Source organism: Anolis carolinensis, chromosome 6, assembly GCF_035594765.1.
Source record: "Anolis carolinensis isolate JA03-04 chromosome 6, rAnoCar3.1.pri, whole genome shotgun sequence".
NCBI classification, from domain to species: Eukaryota; Metazoa; Chordata; class Lepidosauria; order Squamata; family Dactyloidae; genus Anolis; species Anolis carolinensis.
In genome coordinates, this window is record NC_085846.1 from 39,600,710 (window position 1) to 39,618,371 (window position 17,662).

At 42.5% G+C, this 17,662-nt stretch overlaps 1 protein-coding gene across 1 annotated transcript in view; it reads right to left on the reverse strand.

Annotated features, from left to right (window-relative positions):
* Positions 1 to 421: 421 nt before the first annotated feature.
* The window catches only part of rnd2 (Rho family GTPase 2), a 61,884-nt gene continuing 44,643 nt past the window's right edge, over positions 422 to 17,662 (reverse strand). Inside the window, exons 3-5 of the mRNA XM_003222472.3 lie at positions 13,633 to 13,742; positions 9,690 to 9,824; positions 422 to 7,820 (exon numbers count right to left, since the gene is read on the reverse strand). Coding sequence (XP_003222520.1) covers positions 7,572 to 7,820; positions 9,690 to 9,824; positions 13,633 to 13,742 — 494 coding nt within the window. The 3' untranslated portion in view covers positions 422 to 7,571. The remainder of the gene's footprint in view (positions 7,821 to 9,689; positions 9,825 to 13,632; positions 13,743 to 17,662) is intronic.

Genomic DNA, 17,662 nt, shown 5'->3' on the forward strand with positions numbered 1-17,662 from the left:
CTGCACTATGTCGTGATGGTGCAGTATCTTGACCATCTGGCAATGAAGTTGACTTATTTTTATTTAGGTAAGCATCTATCTATGCTTTCAATATAATTGATTCTGGAACTATTAGTGTTGTTTCACATAATCCGTACTCTGCATTTATATGTTTGTAGATGCAACAAATTTCACTGGACTTTGAAGCCAAAGACTGGACTTGGTAGCTAGGCAAACTCTTCCATCCAGCACTGATTCCACAGCACTTCTCTGTTGTTGATTGTTGAGCTGAGTTGGATGTCACCTGATCTACAGCCAGCCCTTTCAACACCTCGTGGAAATGCCTAGCAACAACAGGCCGACAGACATACGTGCAGGATGCGGTGTATCATTCAAGGAGTAACAAACCCAAAAAAAAGCAAAGACTAATGAATACGCTCAGTTACTTCTTCAACTCTGGCACTTTATTGGAGCAGGGCTCTTTTTTCTGTGACAAGCTTGAACCCTGCAAGGATGCTTGCAAAGAATACCATGGAAAGAATACTTTCCCTTCACCATCTGTTGAGTTACAACTGCCAACACTCACACTCTTGGGGATTAGCAGGCAGGGCTGCCTTATCTTTACACATTAAACACATTCAGTTCAGAGGCAGAAGCAAGAATACCAGACCCCTCCCTCTTACTCACTCCAGAGTTCTTCGTCCACTTTTGCAAATTCTTACAACCTAGATAGTGAGACACAGGGAAACAATACATACAACAGAAATGAGCATCTATGGACCTCAAGGTATGCTTGGCCTACATCTCCCTCCCACCAGCCCTGGCCAGAATACCAAAGGTTGGATTGTGGGAGTTGTGGTCCAAAAATCACAGTTGCACAACCATACTCTACAGCCGTAACACTCAGTCATTCAAAGGACATGTTTCCAAATTAACAAGATTTAAGAGGCGCACCTTCATAGTAAATTGAACCCAATGTGCTCTTTACTGTGCTCTGTGGTAGCAAGGAGAGAGATGCTATAAGGGATCTATTATAGACCCTCGGCTGCTTTCTAAAAAAGATTTAAATAAGGGTATCATGGGAATGCTGATCAGCTTAGCAATGACAGAAAGTTAGAAGAAAAGTCAACAACATAGCAGACAGAATCACAATGCTAAAGGATCTATGCGGGACTGTGCACCATTAGAATGAATAAGAGAAATTCAACAGGAAGAAAGAAAATACAAGTAAATATATAACGGAGGAACCATGGGCTGACAGGAGAACATGTGGAATGGATCTAGGTATCTCAGTAGACTATACATTGAACATGAACCAGTGCAATGTAATGTCAACCCCAATGTAGGGTCATCATAAGTTGGAAATGATTTGAAGGCACACAACAATAACTAATGTCATATCTAATGTAATGTAAACACTTCTGTAATCTTAAACTACATCACACAGAATCCTGGGATTTGAATATTGGTGAGCTATTTCAAATCCTCTGCTGGAGATCACTAGTGCTGCAATTCGAAGGAGCGTAGCAAAATAAACAACAAAAACTAAATACCTTACCAAACTATAACTGCTGTGATAGATACAGTGGTATCAAACTCCTCTAAGAATAGGTCTGAGTTCTCTTGGTTAATCCCAGCAACAGAAAACCCACTGAATCAGTTGTAAAATGGTGACTCATCATGTAGATTAATTTTACTAATTCAATGAGACTGACGCTGGGATTCAGGCTATTTCGTCCAGGTCACAGAAAATCATTCTACTATTTTGGTGATGTTGTATCTGGAAAACCGTGCCCAGTTCTAGCTAGTACATTTTAAGGAGGACATCAATAAACAAATGCTATGTCCAGAAGCAAGTGACTAGGCTAACTAAGCATCTGAAAACGTAATCCTACAATGAAAGGGCACATCGACCTAACCCAAAAGAAGGTTAGAGAGAAACACAATAGCTGCCTTCAAGTATCTGAGATGTTGTCACGCAAAAAACACTACACACTTCTAAAGGACAGGAACCAAATGAATGGAAAATATGATAAGGAAGATGTAGAGTTAATATTCAGAGCCATTTCCTAATGATAAGGACGGTCTGACAGTGAAACAGACTGCTTCAGGAAGTGTTGGATCTCCTTTGCTGGAGGCGTTTAAGAAGAGGCTGGGTATCCATCTGTCAGGGATATAGCAAATGCATCCTGAATTGAACATGAGGTTGGACTAGATGGCTTTGAACATCTCCAGGAGCTCTGTCAAGCAATATACCATTATTTTTGAGAATATCTTATAAATTCCTCATCCATCCCCTCTCCCTCCCTTACACACTCACAAACATGCACATATTTAGGAAGCCATCAAAGGATGATGAGATCGAACCTCACAGGCTATAAATGCCCTTGTAGCCTTTGTAAATGAGAAAGCATGACTTTCTCGTGTTGTTTCTGCAAAAAGGAACCTTTGATTTATTCCCTGGGTCCTGGGTCCCCCTGCTAGTTGATTTTTTGGAATTTATGCAGCTTTTACTAAAGCAGCACACTGGGAAGGTGTAGTTAATGATTAAGACTATTTGAAACTTGCCCCAGTGAGGGTCATTCGTGGTGAGCTCTATTGCACTTAACCAGAAATAACAAGCATCAAAGGCTCTCTTCTCAGCCAGGAAAGCACAACACAGTTGTGTTACTCGGTCACACATGATTCACATCCCTTTATTTCATTCATAAAGAATAGGTGGGTTGCTACACTAGGTAAAGATTAATTTTCTCTGGGATGTGCAACAACCCTTGATACTAGAGTTTTGCACACAAGAACAGGTATGGGTTTACTGTTACTTTTCTGAGATGTATAGCCATGTTCCAGAAGCATTCTCTTCTGGTGTTTCGCCCACATTTATGGCAGGCATCCTCAGAGGTTGTGAGGTCTGTTGGAAACTAGGCAAGTGGGGTTTATATATCTGTGGAATGACAAGGGTGGGAGAATGAACTCTTGTCTGTTTGAGGCAAGTGTGAATGTTGCAATTGTTCAGTTTGACAGCATTTAATAGCCTTGCAGCTTCAAAGCCTGGCTGCTTCTTGCCTGGGGGAATCCTTTGTTGGGAGGTGTTAGCTGGCCCTGATTGCTGCCTGTCTGGAATTGATGAATCAACCTGGACACAGAATATTATTTGAGAACACAGAAATGCTGGACCACTCGAATAACCATAATGTAAGACTACACAGAGAAGCCACTGAAATCCACAAGCATGTGGACAATTTCAACAGAAAGGAGGAAACCATGAAAATGAACAAAATCTGGCTAACAGTTTTAAAAAACACCAAAATGAGGACAGTAAATAAAGAACAACACTCAGAAAACAGGGGAATTCCAGACAGGAAACAATCAGGGCCAGCTAACACCTCTCAACAAAGAATTCCCCCAGGCAGGAGGAAGTCAGGCTTTGAAGCTGCAATCCACTACCAGTACGCAACAACCAAAATCTTATCATGGGGATATGACTCTCATTTCCCACTCCTGCCTTCAATCAATCCTTGGAATTAGGACTTGTTTTAACAGACTATACACAAAGATGCTTTCGGTAATCTAGAGACCAAAAGCGAGGCGAGAAAAGGAAAGATCTGGCAAACGTGAAACTCTTTCTGTCTCCATTGCATCCAGCTTCAGAATGCAGACTGAATATAAAACAGAATTAAGAAGCTATTGAGGGATGGGGAGGGAACATACAACTCAATAAGGAAGAATTGTTCCCTTAATAAGGTTTTTTTCAATCTCAGCAGGGAAGGTAATTTATGTATTAGAAGCTCAATAATAATACTGCAATGCTTGTGACGAAATAGCTAAACTCTGAGGAACTATTTGGCTTAGCAGGCAAATCATGCCAAGTGAATGACCTGTTTTTCTCCCTCACACAGCGCAATACTTTATAACTGCCAACACCTACCAAATTAGTATTAACAATGTGCACTGCGGGGAGAAGTGAGCGTGCGCGAAAGCACAAGCATAGAGAGAGAAACTCTCCCATCTCTCAGGCAATGTTTTTTAAATACCATCAAACTCAGTTTTTTTTTCAGAACAGAGCAGCAGTTCAACTAGAAGTAGTTGAAGGACTCCAGCTTCCATTGGCCACAGGCAACGTGGTCAGAAATGACAGATGATGGATGCAGCTGTTTGGGAGGGCAGTCATAGATTCCCCATCATTTCAGTGATCCACAAAATTCCCCGGCAGCTTTTTTCCTTACAAACATTCAGGAAATTAAGTCTTCCATGCCAGAGAGACTATGATTCCAAGTTCCCTCCTGCATAATCTTTCACATTCTGTTGTTATAAAGAAAGGCCAGATAGGGAAGGACATAGTTTTACACTCTTGCTGTCAACTTGGATGGCACTTGAATGTAGCCTGAGATAACCTGTGTCCAAATCCCAGACAGAGTTCAAGCTTTAAGAAGAAGAATGCCGGAACACCAGCTGCTGCTCAGCTCTGGCTTACAAGCCGGGACAATGAAGTCGCTGTGCTCAGACCCAGCACATGAACAATCAGGCCATTTTGGTCAGACGGGTGGAATAGGCAGCCTCTTATAATCCGGCGTGTGAAGCCAGGGAAGCAGTGGCACCAAACCAGCCATCCTCTGTCGGGCAGTCAGAGTCTTCGGCTGCAATTGCAGAAATGTGAAGGGTGGGAAGGTGGGAGCTTGAGGTCAACACATCCGAGAGGCACTAGGTTGGGGAAAGCTGATCTAAAGCTACTGCACTTCGCACACAAGATGTAATTCCCGATTTGACGTGAGGGTCTTTGACTGCCAAAAGCTTTCACACTCCTTCTGTGTTCAGAGCTTATTTGAGAGCAGATTTATGTGCCAAGATCTCTTTTTCATGCTAAGCCTTGGCTCAGCATCAGCTCAAATCGTAACACATGGAGAATAGAACCAAAGGCCAAAAATGAGAACCACTTACCACCTATTAGTATTTTACCAAATGTACTGGCCTCACAGAAGAGTTGTTAAGGCAGCATCAAGAGAGAAAAGAGAATAAGGAATAGTGGTGAAAGGTAACCAGCTTGTCTTTCTAGAAAAAATAACCTTTACCTGCATTCATCTGTTCCTAATGATGGCAATCAATTTTATGGTGGAAGTCCTTCCATGAATAATAGAATAATAAATTTGGAAGAGACCATATGGACCATCTAGTCCAACCCCTGCCATTCAGGAAAAGCAGAGTCAAAGTATCCCTGACAGAGGCATCCAGCCTGTTTCAAAGTTTCCAAAGATGGAGCTTCTACCACACTCCGAGGCAGAGTTCCATTGTTGAACAGCTCTTGGAGTCAGGAAGTTCTTCCTAATGTTCAGGTGGAATCATCTTTCCTGGCATTTGAACCCACTGCTCTGAGTCCTAGTTTCCAGGGCAACAGAAAACAACCCTGCTCCCTCTCCCTTATATCTTTTCACATATTAATATCATGTATTCTCTCAACCCTCTCTCCTGCAGGTTAAACATACCCAGCTCTTTAAGCTGCTCCGCATAGGGCATGGTCTCCAGACCTTTGATCATTTTAGTTGTCCTCCTCTGGACACCTTCCAGCTTGTCAATATCCCTTTTGAACTGTGATGCCCAGAATTGGACACATTATTCCAGGTGAGGTCTAAACAAAGCAGAATACAAAGGCACTATGACTTCCCTTGATCTAGACACTATACTCCTTCTGACGCAGCCCAAAATCCCATTGGCTTTTTTAGTTGCTGCATCACACTGCTTGGTCATATTCAACTTGTTGTCCACAAAGACTCCTAGATCTTTTTCTCATGGACTATTGTCGGACCAGGCATCACCCATCCTGTATCTTTCCTTGAACTCAGATCTTTTCAGATGCCTTGTCACATTTCTTTGAAAGCTTCTTTCTCACTAAGCATAAGACTACTTGATTCTGCCAGCTCATTTCTCATGCCCTGTGCTGATAACCAACAGCTATCTTTGCCTGTTCCACTCATCACAGATTTGTCCATTGACCATAGTTACTGACTTGACCTCACTGAACTGCCAGGATATTTAATAGACATTAAGATGACTTATTACTCCCTAGTTTCTATCTAACACAGACACACATGCACATATATACACACACAATTGTGCAACTGTCTACCAGCTCATTTCTCCAAATCCTCTCAAGAGGCATTTACATGGCTGTATTGCCACACACACCCAGATTTATCTCCTGGCTCCTGAGGTTCCAGAGATGTAGGGCCAGTTACCAGCATCATGCCCAGTTATTAGTGGACTTCAGATGTGAGTTTGAGGGGTGAAATAAATTTTGCCTAAATCCCCAAAGGAGTATTCTTTGGTACAAAGAAAACACAATGCACATACAGAAAGCAGCACTGTGAACAGAAAGATGAAACAGCAATACGTCATCAACACTTTCTTGACTTGGTGATTTCATGGTCAATTTACTACCTGGGTCAGTGACTGTGGAGCAATCCTTCACAACAGCTTTGCATCTCCGCATCACCAGCACCGTGTTTGAGAGGAACAAGGAAATAGGAATGAGGGATACGGTCTTCCTGCAGTGATATCAGAGTGTGTGCAGCAAAGTATATGGCTTCCTTTTGCTTCATAGGAAGCCAGCAAGGCACACATAGGTGCCATGCAACCAAACTTAAGGCATCAGAGTGTGAGACTGCCATGGAATGGGGGAAGAAGGAATGGCTCTTGCAGACATGGCTTCTCAGCTTTCTAGCTGTCATGGGAGTGGAGGACACAACGACAATTAGAAACACAACCTGTTTGCAGGAAAAAAGGCTAACTCCTCACCTGACACTGCCCAATGTATAGTGTCTCTAGGATAGTAAAATGGCCAGAGTTCACAAATGTTATTCTTGGATTGCAACTCCAATGATTCTACAGTCAGCATGACTAATGGCAATGCTGGCTGGGGTGATTCTAGGAAGTACAATGACAAAAAACTTTCCAAACTCTTAAAATGGCCCTCTTCTGTCACCTGAAAGTCTTAAGTGCATTTTTCTGTTTGACACAACACAAAATAGCCACATGCCCTCATCCTGCCCTGCCAAATCATCAACCCCATTTTGTCTACTCAAATGATTAATCTCTCCGATAAACGTTCTGTAGCTCCTGTATTCCCAAGCCTTGCCTGTGCATACATTTCACAAACACACACACAAACAGAGGCACACACATGCTATGTGTGCAGCCCAACTGCCACACACAATGGCTGCAAAAATACCAGACACCCAGTTGCCTGGACACCTATGCTTGCAAAATTAGCTCCAAAATAATGAACTCTTTGGAGGATTTGAAGAATTTCCCCCCTGCTGTGCCACATACACGGATGTGCTCATTTCTTTGGAGAATATACATCTGCTACCTGAGCATTTCTATGTCCTGTGCAACACTGGCCCATTCAGAAGCCCTCCCTCTATGCACAGCAACCTCAGGCAGATCCCTCCCTATCCAACCTGATGGTTTCAAGGAGGGCTTAGTTTTCTCAGACCTGCATCCTCGGGAATGTGGTCTGCAGGGCAGAGACCTCTCTGGGACCAGTTACTGTACAAAGAGATATGAACAAGACAGGCAACATTATATTTCAACCTCCTCTCTCACATCACCGAGCAGCTCTTGGCCCGGTCTTTGCGGATCTCAGAGTCAGTCAACAAGTCCGTCCGCCCGGGCAGCTGCGCCACCCGCTTCAGCCCTCGCTTTGAATTGCTGCGCTTGAGGTGTTTGTGAACGCGGTTGACAGAGGCCAGGGTGGTCACGTGGAAAACGTCCCGCACGCTGTTCTCAGATGACTTGGAAGAACATTCCACGTAGGCCACTGCGCCCAGTTGCCGGGCCAGCATACTGCCCTGAGGAGAGGAAAAGGCATCAACACATTAGGGCCATAGTCGTCACTGGCTTTCTTTCTTTTCTTTGCCCATTTTGCTCACCTCTCCCTTCAGTTTTTCCAAAGGACCCTCTCCTTGATACTGCTTCTTAAACTGTTGATCCCAACCCCAAATGTGGTCCTCTTAGCTCAATGTTGTTTCACAAAAATTTGACTACTGAAAGGTTTCTGGACATCACCCGTTTACACAAGTCTGGTAGCAACAATATGCAGAGTTTTCTGTGAACTCTAGATAAAATGCATCAGCTGTACTCCACAAAAAGGAAAATCAGCTTGTTTAGCAAGCCTTGTAAATGCTAATTTATTATCAGTAAATGTTTGATTCAGTACCTACCGTATTTTATATTCTTTTATATCTGGGGACACGTAAGGATTGATCAAAAGGAAAGGGGTTGTGCAAAGTAAAAGTTTAAGAAGCTCTACTCTAAAGTACTTGAGCCAATCTCGCAGAACTTCCCAAACAGAGCACCATCTTTTCACTCCCTGTGAGACATTCTCCACCCATCATCTCCCCCAGACACCCCAACTCCATATGTTTCTTCAACATCACAGTTAGCAATTTAATTTTAGCTTTTTCCGTTAAAGGTGGAAATACAATAATTTCTTTTTTTAAGTGAAGCAAGAGGGGGATAGGGTGTGAGAAACAGGAAGAAGCGAGAAAAATGCATTTGCATTTGCTACGCTGAAAAACTAAAAAGAACTGCCGTGCTGTATTGGCAATCCTCAGGGCCCAACACTCACAGCTGGCACCAGCGGAGCATAGTGGCAGGGTTGGTTCAAAACATTTTGCTGCTTGAGATAAAGAATTAGATGGGATTAACCTTCTCCTATTTCACCTAAAGAAGCCAAGAAACTATGCTCAAATGCAGTGCTATATATCTTTGCAGTAGAGCCCTCATGGTATAATGGTTTGAGTGTTGGACTGGGATACTGAGAGACAAGGGTTCAAATCCCTGCTTGGTCACAGAGAAGAAATATACTCTCATTCGCAGAGGAAGATGAGGGCAATCCTCCTCTGAACAAATCTTGCCAAGAAAACTCAGTGATAAAGTTTTCTTAGTTTAGCTGAAGGTTGGAAATTATGAAGGAACAGGATTATTCCATATCAATGGAATACTGGTATGTCCTATATTATTACTCCATACTACAAACCACCATAATGACATTGCCATATAGTGAATACCCCCCCCCCCCCAACTCCCTGGCAACACCACGTACCAGTAAGCAGTTTGCTGGGATTGACAGGGATCCATTTCCTATCAACTGAGAAGCAGATGCCTGACATTCCCATCCCCTCCTGTGACCAATCTGCAGTGTAACAGTCAGGACTATAGTCGGAAAATTTTTTGGAGGGGGTTTGAAACTTTTTTTTAGTGAATCATGAAGAGTAGTTCCCTAACGCAAAATAATTTAGAAATCAGGCTCCATCGATAAACTTCAGTGGACACTCAAGACAGATAAACATCAGTAGAAACTCATGGGAATTTGGTTAATCAGTTAAAATTCATGAGTAAACCAGGTTTTTTAAAAAACCTAAAACATTTCGGGGGGGTTGAACCCCTAACCTTCCTCCCTTGGCTACAGATCTGGTAACAGGCAGAAAAAAAATCCTTGTTGCAAGACTGAACTAGATTGCTTGCTTTCAGATCTACAGGGGAATGGATCCCTATCGATCACAGGGGCTGCTTACCAGTAAGTAGGGTTTAGGAAACTTTGATAGTCTCTACACAGCTTTCAAACTAGGACCCACAAATGTAACTGTAGGTTACATATGCACAGTTGTTCAACAGGATTCTGGCCACTAAACTAAAAATACAATACAACAAACCACCTGTTCATGTGTGACGGGTATAAGGCGCTGTTTGGAGAGTTCTCGTAAAGTGTTTAGATCAGTGCGCATATCCAGTTTGCAACCAACTAGCACCACCTTGGCACCTGGGCAGAACTCCTGTGTCTCTCCCTGCCACTGCAAGAGGAACAAAAATAGACAAGGTTTTTTAAATGGGGTTAAAACAGTTGGCAACAAGTTTAGCCCAATAGTCCTGCCTTCGCAGATTTCTAACCTGATTGCCCTTATTGCCTTCCACATTCACCTTTTAAAAAAACTGCTTTTCTTCTGCAATGCTGATGGCTACTATCTCGTTTTTAAAAGTGCAACAGGGTACAATTGGCACTGTTTGCTATCTGATGCCAGATTCCATACATCACCGGCGGCGCAGACAGTCAGTATTCCAGACAGCAGGGAGGCATCGCTTGCCAATATGTAGCGCATAAAAATGAGATGCTATGCTCTACAAAATTTAGATTGTAAGCTTTCAGGCAGGGATATATCTATATATATAAAAGAGTGATGGCATCACGGCAGCGGACAAAACAACAAAAGTAAACACCCCACAACCTCCAAAATTGACATCACAACCCCTCATCCATGCCTCTAGGTTGATACAACAAAAAGAAAAGAAAAATAAAGTCCTAATTAGAGGGAGAGGAATAATTGTTTTTATCCAATTGCTGCCAGTTAGAAGGCTAAGCTCCACTCACTTGGTCTCCTAGCAACCCACTCAGTCCAGGGGACCCTTTACCTTAACTACCACTAATTCCTCAATACTTTATTTCCCATACCACCATACTTCGCCACAGCAACGCGTGGCTGGGCACAGCTAGTTCCTTTTATAAAAAGATGTTGCACCGCTTCCAAAGCTGCTTAGGTACCTAAATGATAGATATAGGGAAGATGGTTTATTTGCCCTGTGAGAAGGTTGGCTCAGCTTTCTGCATACCCACAGAAACAGTCTTTTTCCATTACCACCAGATTAATTCCATGATACCACTGCTGTATTATACAAAGGCAGACAGAAATAACTTCTCGATAGCATAGATCAATAGGCTGAAGATGTCTGTTACAGTTATTCACAATTTGACAAAGTAAGCCCTTAAGACAAGGGTTGAAAACCCGTGCCCTCCAAAGACTGTTGGATGCCAACTCCCATCACACTGGACCACTGTTTAGGCTGATTGGACTTGGAGTCCTGTGACATCTGGAGAGCCAGAGCTTTCCCAATCTGCGGAAGGCTGCCAACATTAGAAAGTGTAGGAAAATCTTCAACACCAAGGCGGTGAGAATGAGCAACAATCAAGTGGTCGGAGAGTAGCTTCACAACATGGAATAACTGTTTGCCTTCCTCACCCATGACTCACGGAAGCAGAACAAACCATGAATGAATAAATACATAAAAGCAAATACAGGAAGATCAGATTATTTGCATAGTTTACACAGATTTCCGAATTCAGCTTTCTTGGCACCAAATTTGGGTCACCTTGCTGGCTCCATTGAGTTCTAGCTCAATAATAATTCAGTTTATATAAAGCTGTTTATTCAAGAGCCCCACGAGACTCCCTCCTTCCCTCTGGCCTTACAAGCTGTGTGAAGCTCCGTGGAAATCAAAAGCTGGTTCCTATTTTGCATCCGACAAGCTGCGATTATGAGGGCTCCCAACCCCGGGTAGGCTTGCAAGGCAGCCGGGGGTGGATGAGTGAGGACAAACACACAGCTGTTTTTCTCTCTGTATCAAAAAGCCATATCCTTGGTTTCCCTTCACAGTGCCAAAGGAACCCTCCTCGCCCACAGAAGCCTACGGAATATGCACTGGAGGGAAGCAAAAGACTGCTCAGAAGAGAAGTCCTGAGGGACACCCATTTATTTTAAGCACTGCATCAACATCCCTCTCCATAAAGACACACACACAAAAGCTGTTGGAAAGACTGAAGCACAGAGGTACTGAAGGCGAACAGCACAAGGGAAAGATAATGAGAGAAACGGTTTGCTGGAATAATCAGGGGTGGCATACATTGTTGAAAGCTCTCTTTCAATTTCTGGAAGTCAAGGTCACTGAGCTTACAGTCAGGACTAAGCGCTGCCTTCTTTGCTGGAGAGGTTCCAGGCCCAAAGGCACAACTTGTATGCAAACTAGTCTTGAGCATTTGTATAGAATCACTATCCGTTTTGGTTTGTTTCATTCGCAAGGCCCCATTTTCATTTTCAGGCACCTCTCCTGAAAACGGGTGCCTTTCCAAATGAGCTTTTTTTATTCTGGGTCCAAAAGAATGACAATTTTGGGACCACTGGCCAACATGGGCATCCTTTCCAGGCTCCCCGTTCCTTAGTTTTAGTGCTAGAGGGGTAAAAATTGTCACACATGGAGGGCACATCTACCACTCTTTGCTCACCAAGTTTTATAATGTTTGGGTCATACCCCAATTTTTAGGGATTTTTTTCTTTCTATACATAAAATCTCCTTAAAAACATGGCACGGTTTGTACTTATATTCTTCATTATGACCTGGATTAAAAGCATCAGAGGTACTTAAGATTCCACCAATTCTGAGAAGTTTAACTCTCGATCTGCAGAAGAGAAGTGAGAGTAAAGGCAGGGCTTAAGATACCACATGTGATGCTTTCCCCTCAGTCTGCAGAGCGGTGGAGGTCGAGGCGAGGCAAGGCAGGCAGCAGGCGAGGCGGATGGCATTCTTCTCCTCCACTGATTGACCCAAAAGGCAGGGCTCAATGGTGTGAAAAACAGGCGACCAAACAGCTTCTGTTCCTACTTTTCATTTTGTTTCACTGTTTTTTTTTCCATACAGGAAAGGGGTGTACCGTTTTGTGCCATCCGAATGAACGGAACGAAATAGAAACATGGATTAATCAAATGATACATATACTGGGCCCATGACTAATGCAAACACAAATCTTCAAGAAGCTAAAGAATACAACGCTCACATAATCATACAGCTGAAAGACAATGGACACTGGTGTTTCTGATCTAAAGAGAGATAACCTACACCTGCCATCTTGCCATGCTTTGGAGGTTTTGGACTATGCCAGTCATAACCTTTGGTTTAGCATATAATGCTTTATTAGATGAGGCAAATGTGTCTGGGGGGTTGCTGTATGGTTTGCTGTAGTTTAGTGGTTTTTAAAAATTCAAACAAAATTTCAGTTGTCTAAAACTATTTCTGGCAATTCTTAGTACTGATTTACAATAGTGTCTGTTCAAGTGAAGAATCATACTGAAACAAAATAGTATATTTTTCTCCTTTTTATCTTTTCTAAAAACGTTTTTGAAATGGTAGTGCATCACTGCAATGGCACTTTGTATTATAGCATCAGAACCCAAAGGGGAGAAAAATTGTATTGCAGGTAATAAAGCCACCTCTGCAAACCATGCCCTGGCTTTTAAAAAAAGATCTGGAAGAGCATTCGTGCAAATCTAAGAAATGGTTACAAGCAGCCCTTTAAAAGAATAGAACAGGCTGACATGTCAGCAAGCAGCATGTCCCAAGGAGGCTTTATCACAAGAACACATGCTTCAGTAGACTAGTGGAGAAGAGCCAATGCCCCACAAACAGATGTACAAAGTACAGCATGCAAGAACAATGTGTCTTATCCCTCTGCAGATGTGCACATTGTGTGGCTGTTGAGTTCACAATTGCATGCAACTTCCTGCTTGCACTCTTCTGCAAGTTGTCAGAGGCACATTCAGGCAGTGTGTCATCCATCTCTGGTTTACTCAGTCACAAGTCAGGAACACAGGTTGTACAAGGGACACCACTGATAGTGCAAGCTTTGGCACAATTACCATTTTTGAGCAAACAAAGGTTCCTGCTTGCTCTACAAGATGATGGCTATAAAATCATTCTTTTTCCTCCTCAATAGCAAAATTACACCCAATCCATACAACATATCCCATCTTCACCAATGGATTTTAACAAGATTACCTTTTTAAGGACACTGTCCAGGGTCTCAGGACGGCTGATGTCAAAACAGATCAGGACAGCATCTGAATCCGGATAGGCCAGTGGGCGGACATTGTCATAGTAGGTTGAGCCTGCAGGAAAAAGACATACACTGTAGCTTAGCCTTTGGACTAAACATCGCTTCTAATCTTTAACTCAAGACTTACTTTATCCTATTCATATATGCAGAGGCAATTCCAACATAAGCTTGCAATTTAGATTAGTTCACACAAAACTGAAACACCTTCCAAGTCATAATCTGAACAGTCTGAATTTCTAAATATGAGCTTCTGGAACTTAAACCTTAAAGGATTTTCCATAAAAATCATACATTGTAGGTTTTAAGGTGACAAGTTTAATCATTTACTTTGATTTTGTTTTCTCTGCCCAATGAAGCTAGGATGGCTCCATCTCTTTTAAACTTCCAGCAGGCAATCAAATCAGTGCTATTCTGTATGGCATTTAATGTTTCAAAATGCTTTGTTTTCACTTTTTAAAAACTGGGTTTTATTATTGTTCTTAGGAGTTTATAAAGATCATTTTATTGTTCTCTTAAATTTTTTTCCATCTTTGCATTTTTCTAATTTGCTCATTGCCTTGGGAACCCTTGTGGGCTGGGAGACAATAAAGAAATACTTTAAACTTCCAAATGAATAAATATTTTTTAAAAGCTTCTACATTCAACAGAGTTATTGCAGAGAAAGTTGTTTTAAAACTATGCAGATGTTTAAACATTATTCTTTTGCACATAGCTTTGCTTGAATATTTCTGCCTTTCTAGATGGGGCTATTGAGCTAGGGGCACATGTACACTGACCATACATTTTCAAGCCAACTTGGAACTGCGGTGGCTATAAAACACATGCCGCCAAAGCACACTGCAGCATGAATCAAGGCCAGAAAAATACATTAAGCAAACTGAGTTAAACCCTTTAATGCGCTTCAGCAATACACAAATGTAAATGACTGCATGGCAAAATCAGCTCAGCAGAATGCGAATTGCTTTGTAGACACCTGTTCACACTGGAGCACTTCGGAGACTGGGGTGCTGCCCAAAATACCAGAAGTGCATGACTGGTTAGCAGGGAGCTATTGACCCCTCTGGCATGGATAATGTATTACCACCACTGCTATCACTTTCCCTTTGATTTTCTCTCTGCGATGCCTCCGGAGTGCTGGTGCAATTCTCTCCAGGGAAAAAAGCTCATAGAGCAGTGGTTCTCTACCTGTGGGACCCCAGATGTTTTGGTAAAGTGTCAAAGTGGCTGGGAGTTCTGGGAGTTGTAGGCCAAAACACCTGGATACCAACAGGTTGAGAACCACTGTCATAGAGTTTGAGGTTAGGTGGTAAATTTAATCTGGTTCCAAACCAACGTAAGTGGTTGATACAGACATGCCCCTAAGTCTTAGTTCTACACACCTTGCTACTGAAGTAGAAGCATTTTGCTTCCAAACAACAAGCACTGCAAGCACCATGGTCCAGTGAGTGACACAAAGCTTAGAAGAGATGACCTATTTGGAGTACAACTTTCAGGATTCCCCAGTCACCACGGCTAATGGTCATTCTGGCTAGTGGATTTTGAACATAATATTCAGGAAAATCTACTTTTCTCATCTCTGAGGTAGACATGTCTCATGTGTTCTGTTTAAAAGTAAAGGTTACCCCTTGACATTAAGTCTAGTTGAGTCCGACTATAGGGGGTGCTGCTCATCTCCATTTCTAAGCTGAAGAGCCAGCGTTGTCCATGTCCAAGGTCATGTGGCTAGCATGACTGCATGGAGCACCGTTACCTTCCTGCCGGAGCGGTACCTATTGATCTACTCACATTTGCATGTTTTTGAACTGCTAGGTTGGCAGAAGCTGGGGCTAACAGCGGGAGCACATCCCGTCCTGCATATCTGAACCACTGACCTTCTGGTCAGCAAGTTCTGCAGTGTAACGGTTTAACCCGCTGTGTTCTGTTTAGGCATTCTTAAATACACAATACAGACACCATTGGAGCATATTAGCGCTAACCATCCATTTTTCTTGTATCAAACATGGCAGTTTTCCTCACCCTGAGCATGTGGAGAGATGCTTTCTGAAAAGGAGAGCCTCTTCAATTAATGGAGGCTCTTCATCAAATTTAAATAACCGACGATCCACAAGTAGAGTGAAACAATGGACACTTCCACAAAGCCATATAACCCAGAATATCAAAGCAGATATTCCATAATATCTGCTTTGAACTGGGTCATCTGAGTCCACAATGTGATATATAATACAGTTCAAAGCAGATAATGTGGGATTTTATTCAGCTGTGTGGAAGGGGCTTGAGTGAGTACAGCTGCCATGCTCAACCTCCTTGCTTGTTTAATTGATAGTTTTGGAATGCTCAAAGAGAAGTCCTGTAATTAACTACAGCCACACTACAGAATTCTGGCAGTTTGACACCACATTAATTGCCATGGCTCAATGCTATGTAACTCGGGGGGGGGGGTGTAGATTTGTGAGCTATTTACCCTTTACCCTGGTCCCAAACTGCTATAATTCTGGATGGTCTCATCGGGAGATACAGGCTGAGGAACTAAAAAAACTCAGATATATAGACCTGGCAGTGGCTCCTATTTTTGATTATATGTAGCTCTCACTCTTTGGTTAAATAATAAATTAAGATTTTTGCGAACACACAGACGCATATGATGATAACTACACACAGTTTGCCTTCCCCCTTAGGTTTTCCAAAGCTATGAAGAAAGGACACCAACACTTCTTATTCATATCTACGCCCTACACCACTGGAGAAATTATACTGTTTAGCCAGTATTGCACCACCTGACATCTGTCGGGAAGTAGCAGCCAGTGATGAAAGGACCAAGTCATTGACATCTCCGGCCCATTCTCTGTTACGATATCAGCCAGCAATCCAACACCTTAAAATTAAGAAATAGCTTCCTAAACTCTACAGAGATACTCACAGGAACACCTCAGCAAGCAAGAATCCAAAAGTGGCAGGTTAAACCCCAGAATCTCAATCAGTGGCTGAATCAGTGAGAAACTCCCTCCTGGGCACACAGAAGTCTGGGCGACTTGCTCTGACATCACAAGATGCAGAGTCAACATTAAGAAATAGGACTATAAAGTAGAGTCCACGACATGCAAGTGTGGAGAAGAGCAAACCACAGAACCCAGACTACAATGCAGTCTGAGTCCAGCCACAAGCACAATGGAAAACCTTCTTATAACAACACCAGAGGCACTCGAAGTGGCCAGCTTCTGGTCAAAGGAAATTTAGTATAATTCCAAGATTTAAACTATGTGGTTTTTTATATATTATAACTGTATTCTCAATTCATTTCTGACATGCTTCTGATATTTTATATATATTTGCCCTGTGAAAGAACCACATCTGAGAGTGAGAAGGTCTTTCAGATCCTACAATCTGCAAGATACTTGGAAACTTTGTCTGCTTCCATCTCCAGCTTCAATTCTGGGTGACTTTGGCCAAGTTCTCATCTGTACGTGGAAGTAAATATCAGTCTTGAGGGAGAATGGAAAATGAGTACAGCTACTGGCCCTGAAGTATCATGAAGCCAAGGATAAAAGAGACAGTAAAGTGTGTTGCAATTGCAAACTTTTATGAAATAATTCATAATGGCAATAGACTGGGAAGCCTGGAAAAAAACAGTCCTTCTGTTGGGAAAGGCTGACAGGCAGCCTGAAGCAGATTCACCCACCTCCTTTTCATTGCACAGAAGAGGTGCCAGAATGCAGAGCAGAGGCCATAAATTAACAGGCTGCAATTATTTATCCGGCCGAGGCGGGATTCGGCAACAATACCTACCATCTACTCCTCTCAAACACAGATGGAAGCATTAAGTGTTTTGACCTGCAAACGTTTTGAATTGAGGCACATTTCGAGGGCAAATTGTAAATGCCTCAGTAAACAGCAATAGTGCACTGACACTACAACTTCTTTGCAGATTTCAGCTCAGCTGCATAAGCAGAGTTCATTTTCCTGGAGGGATGAAAA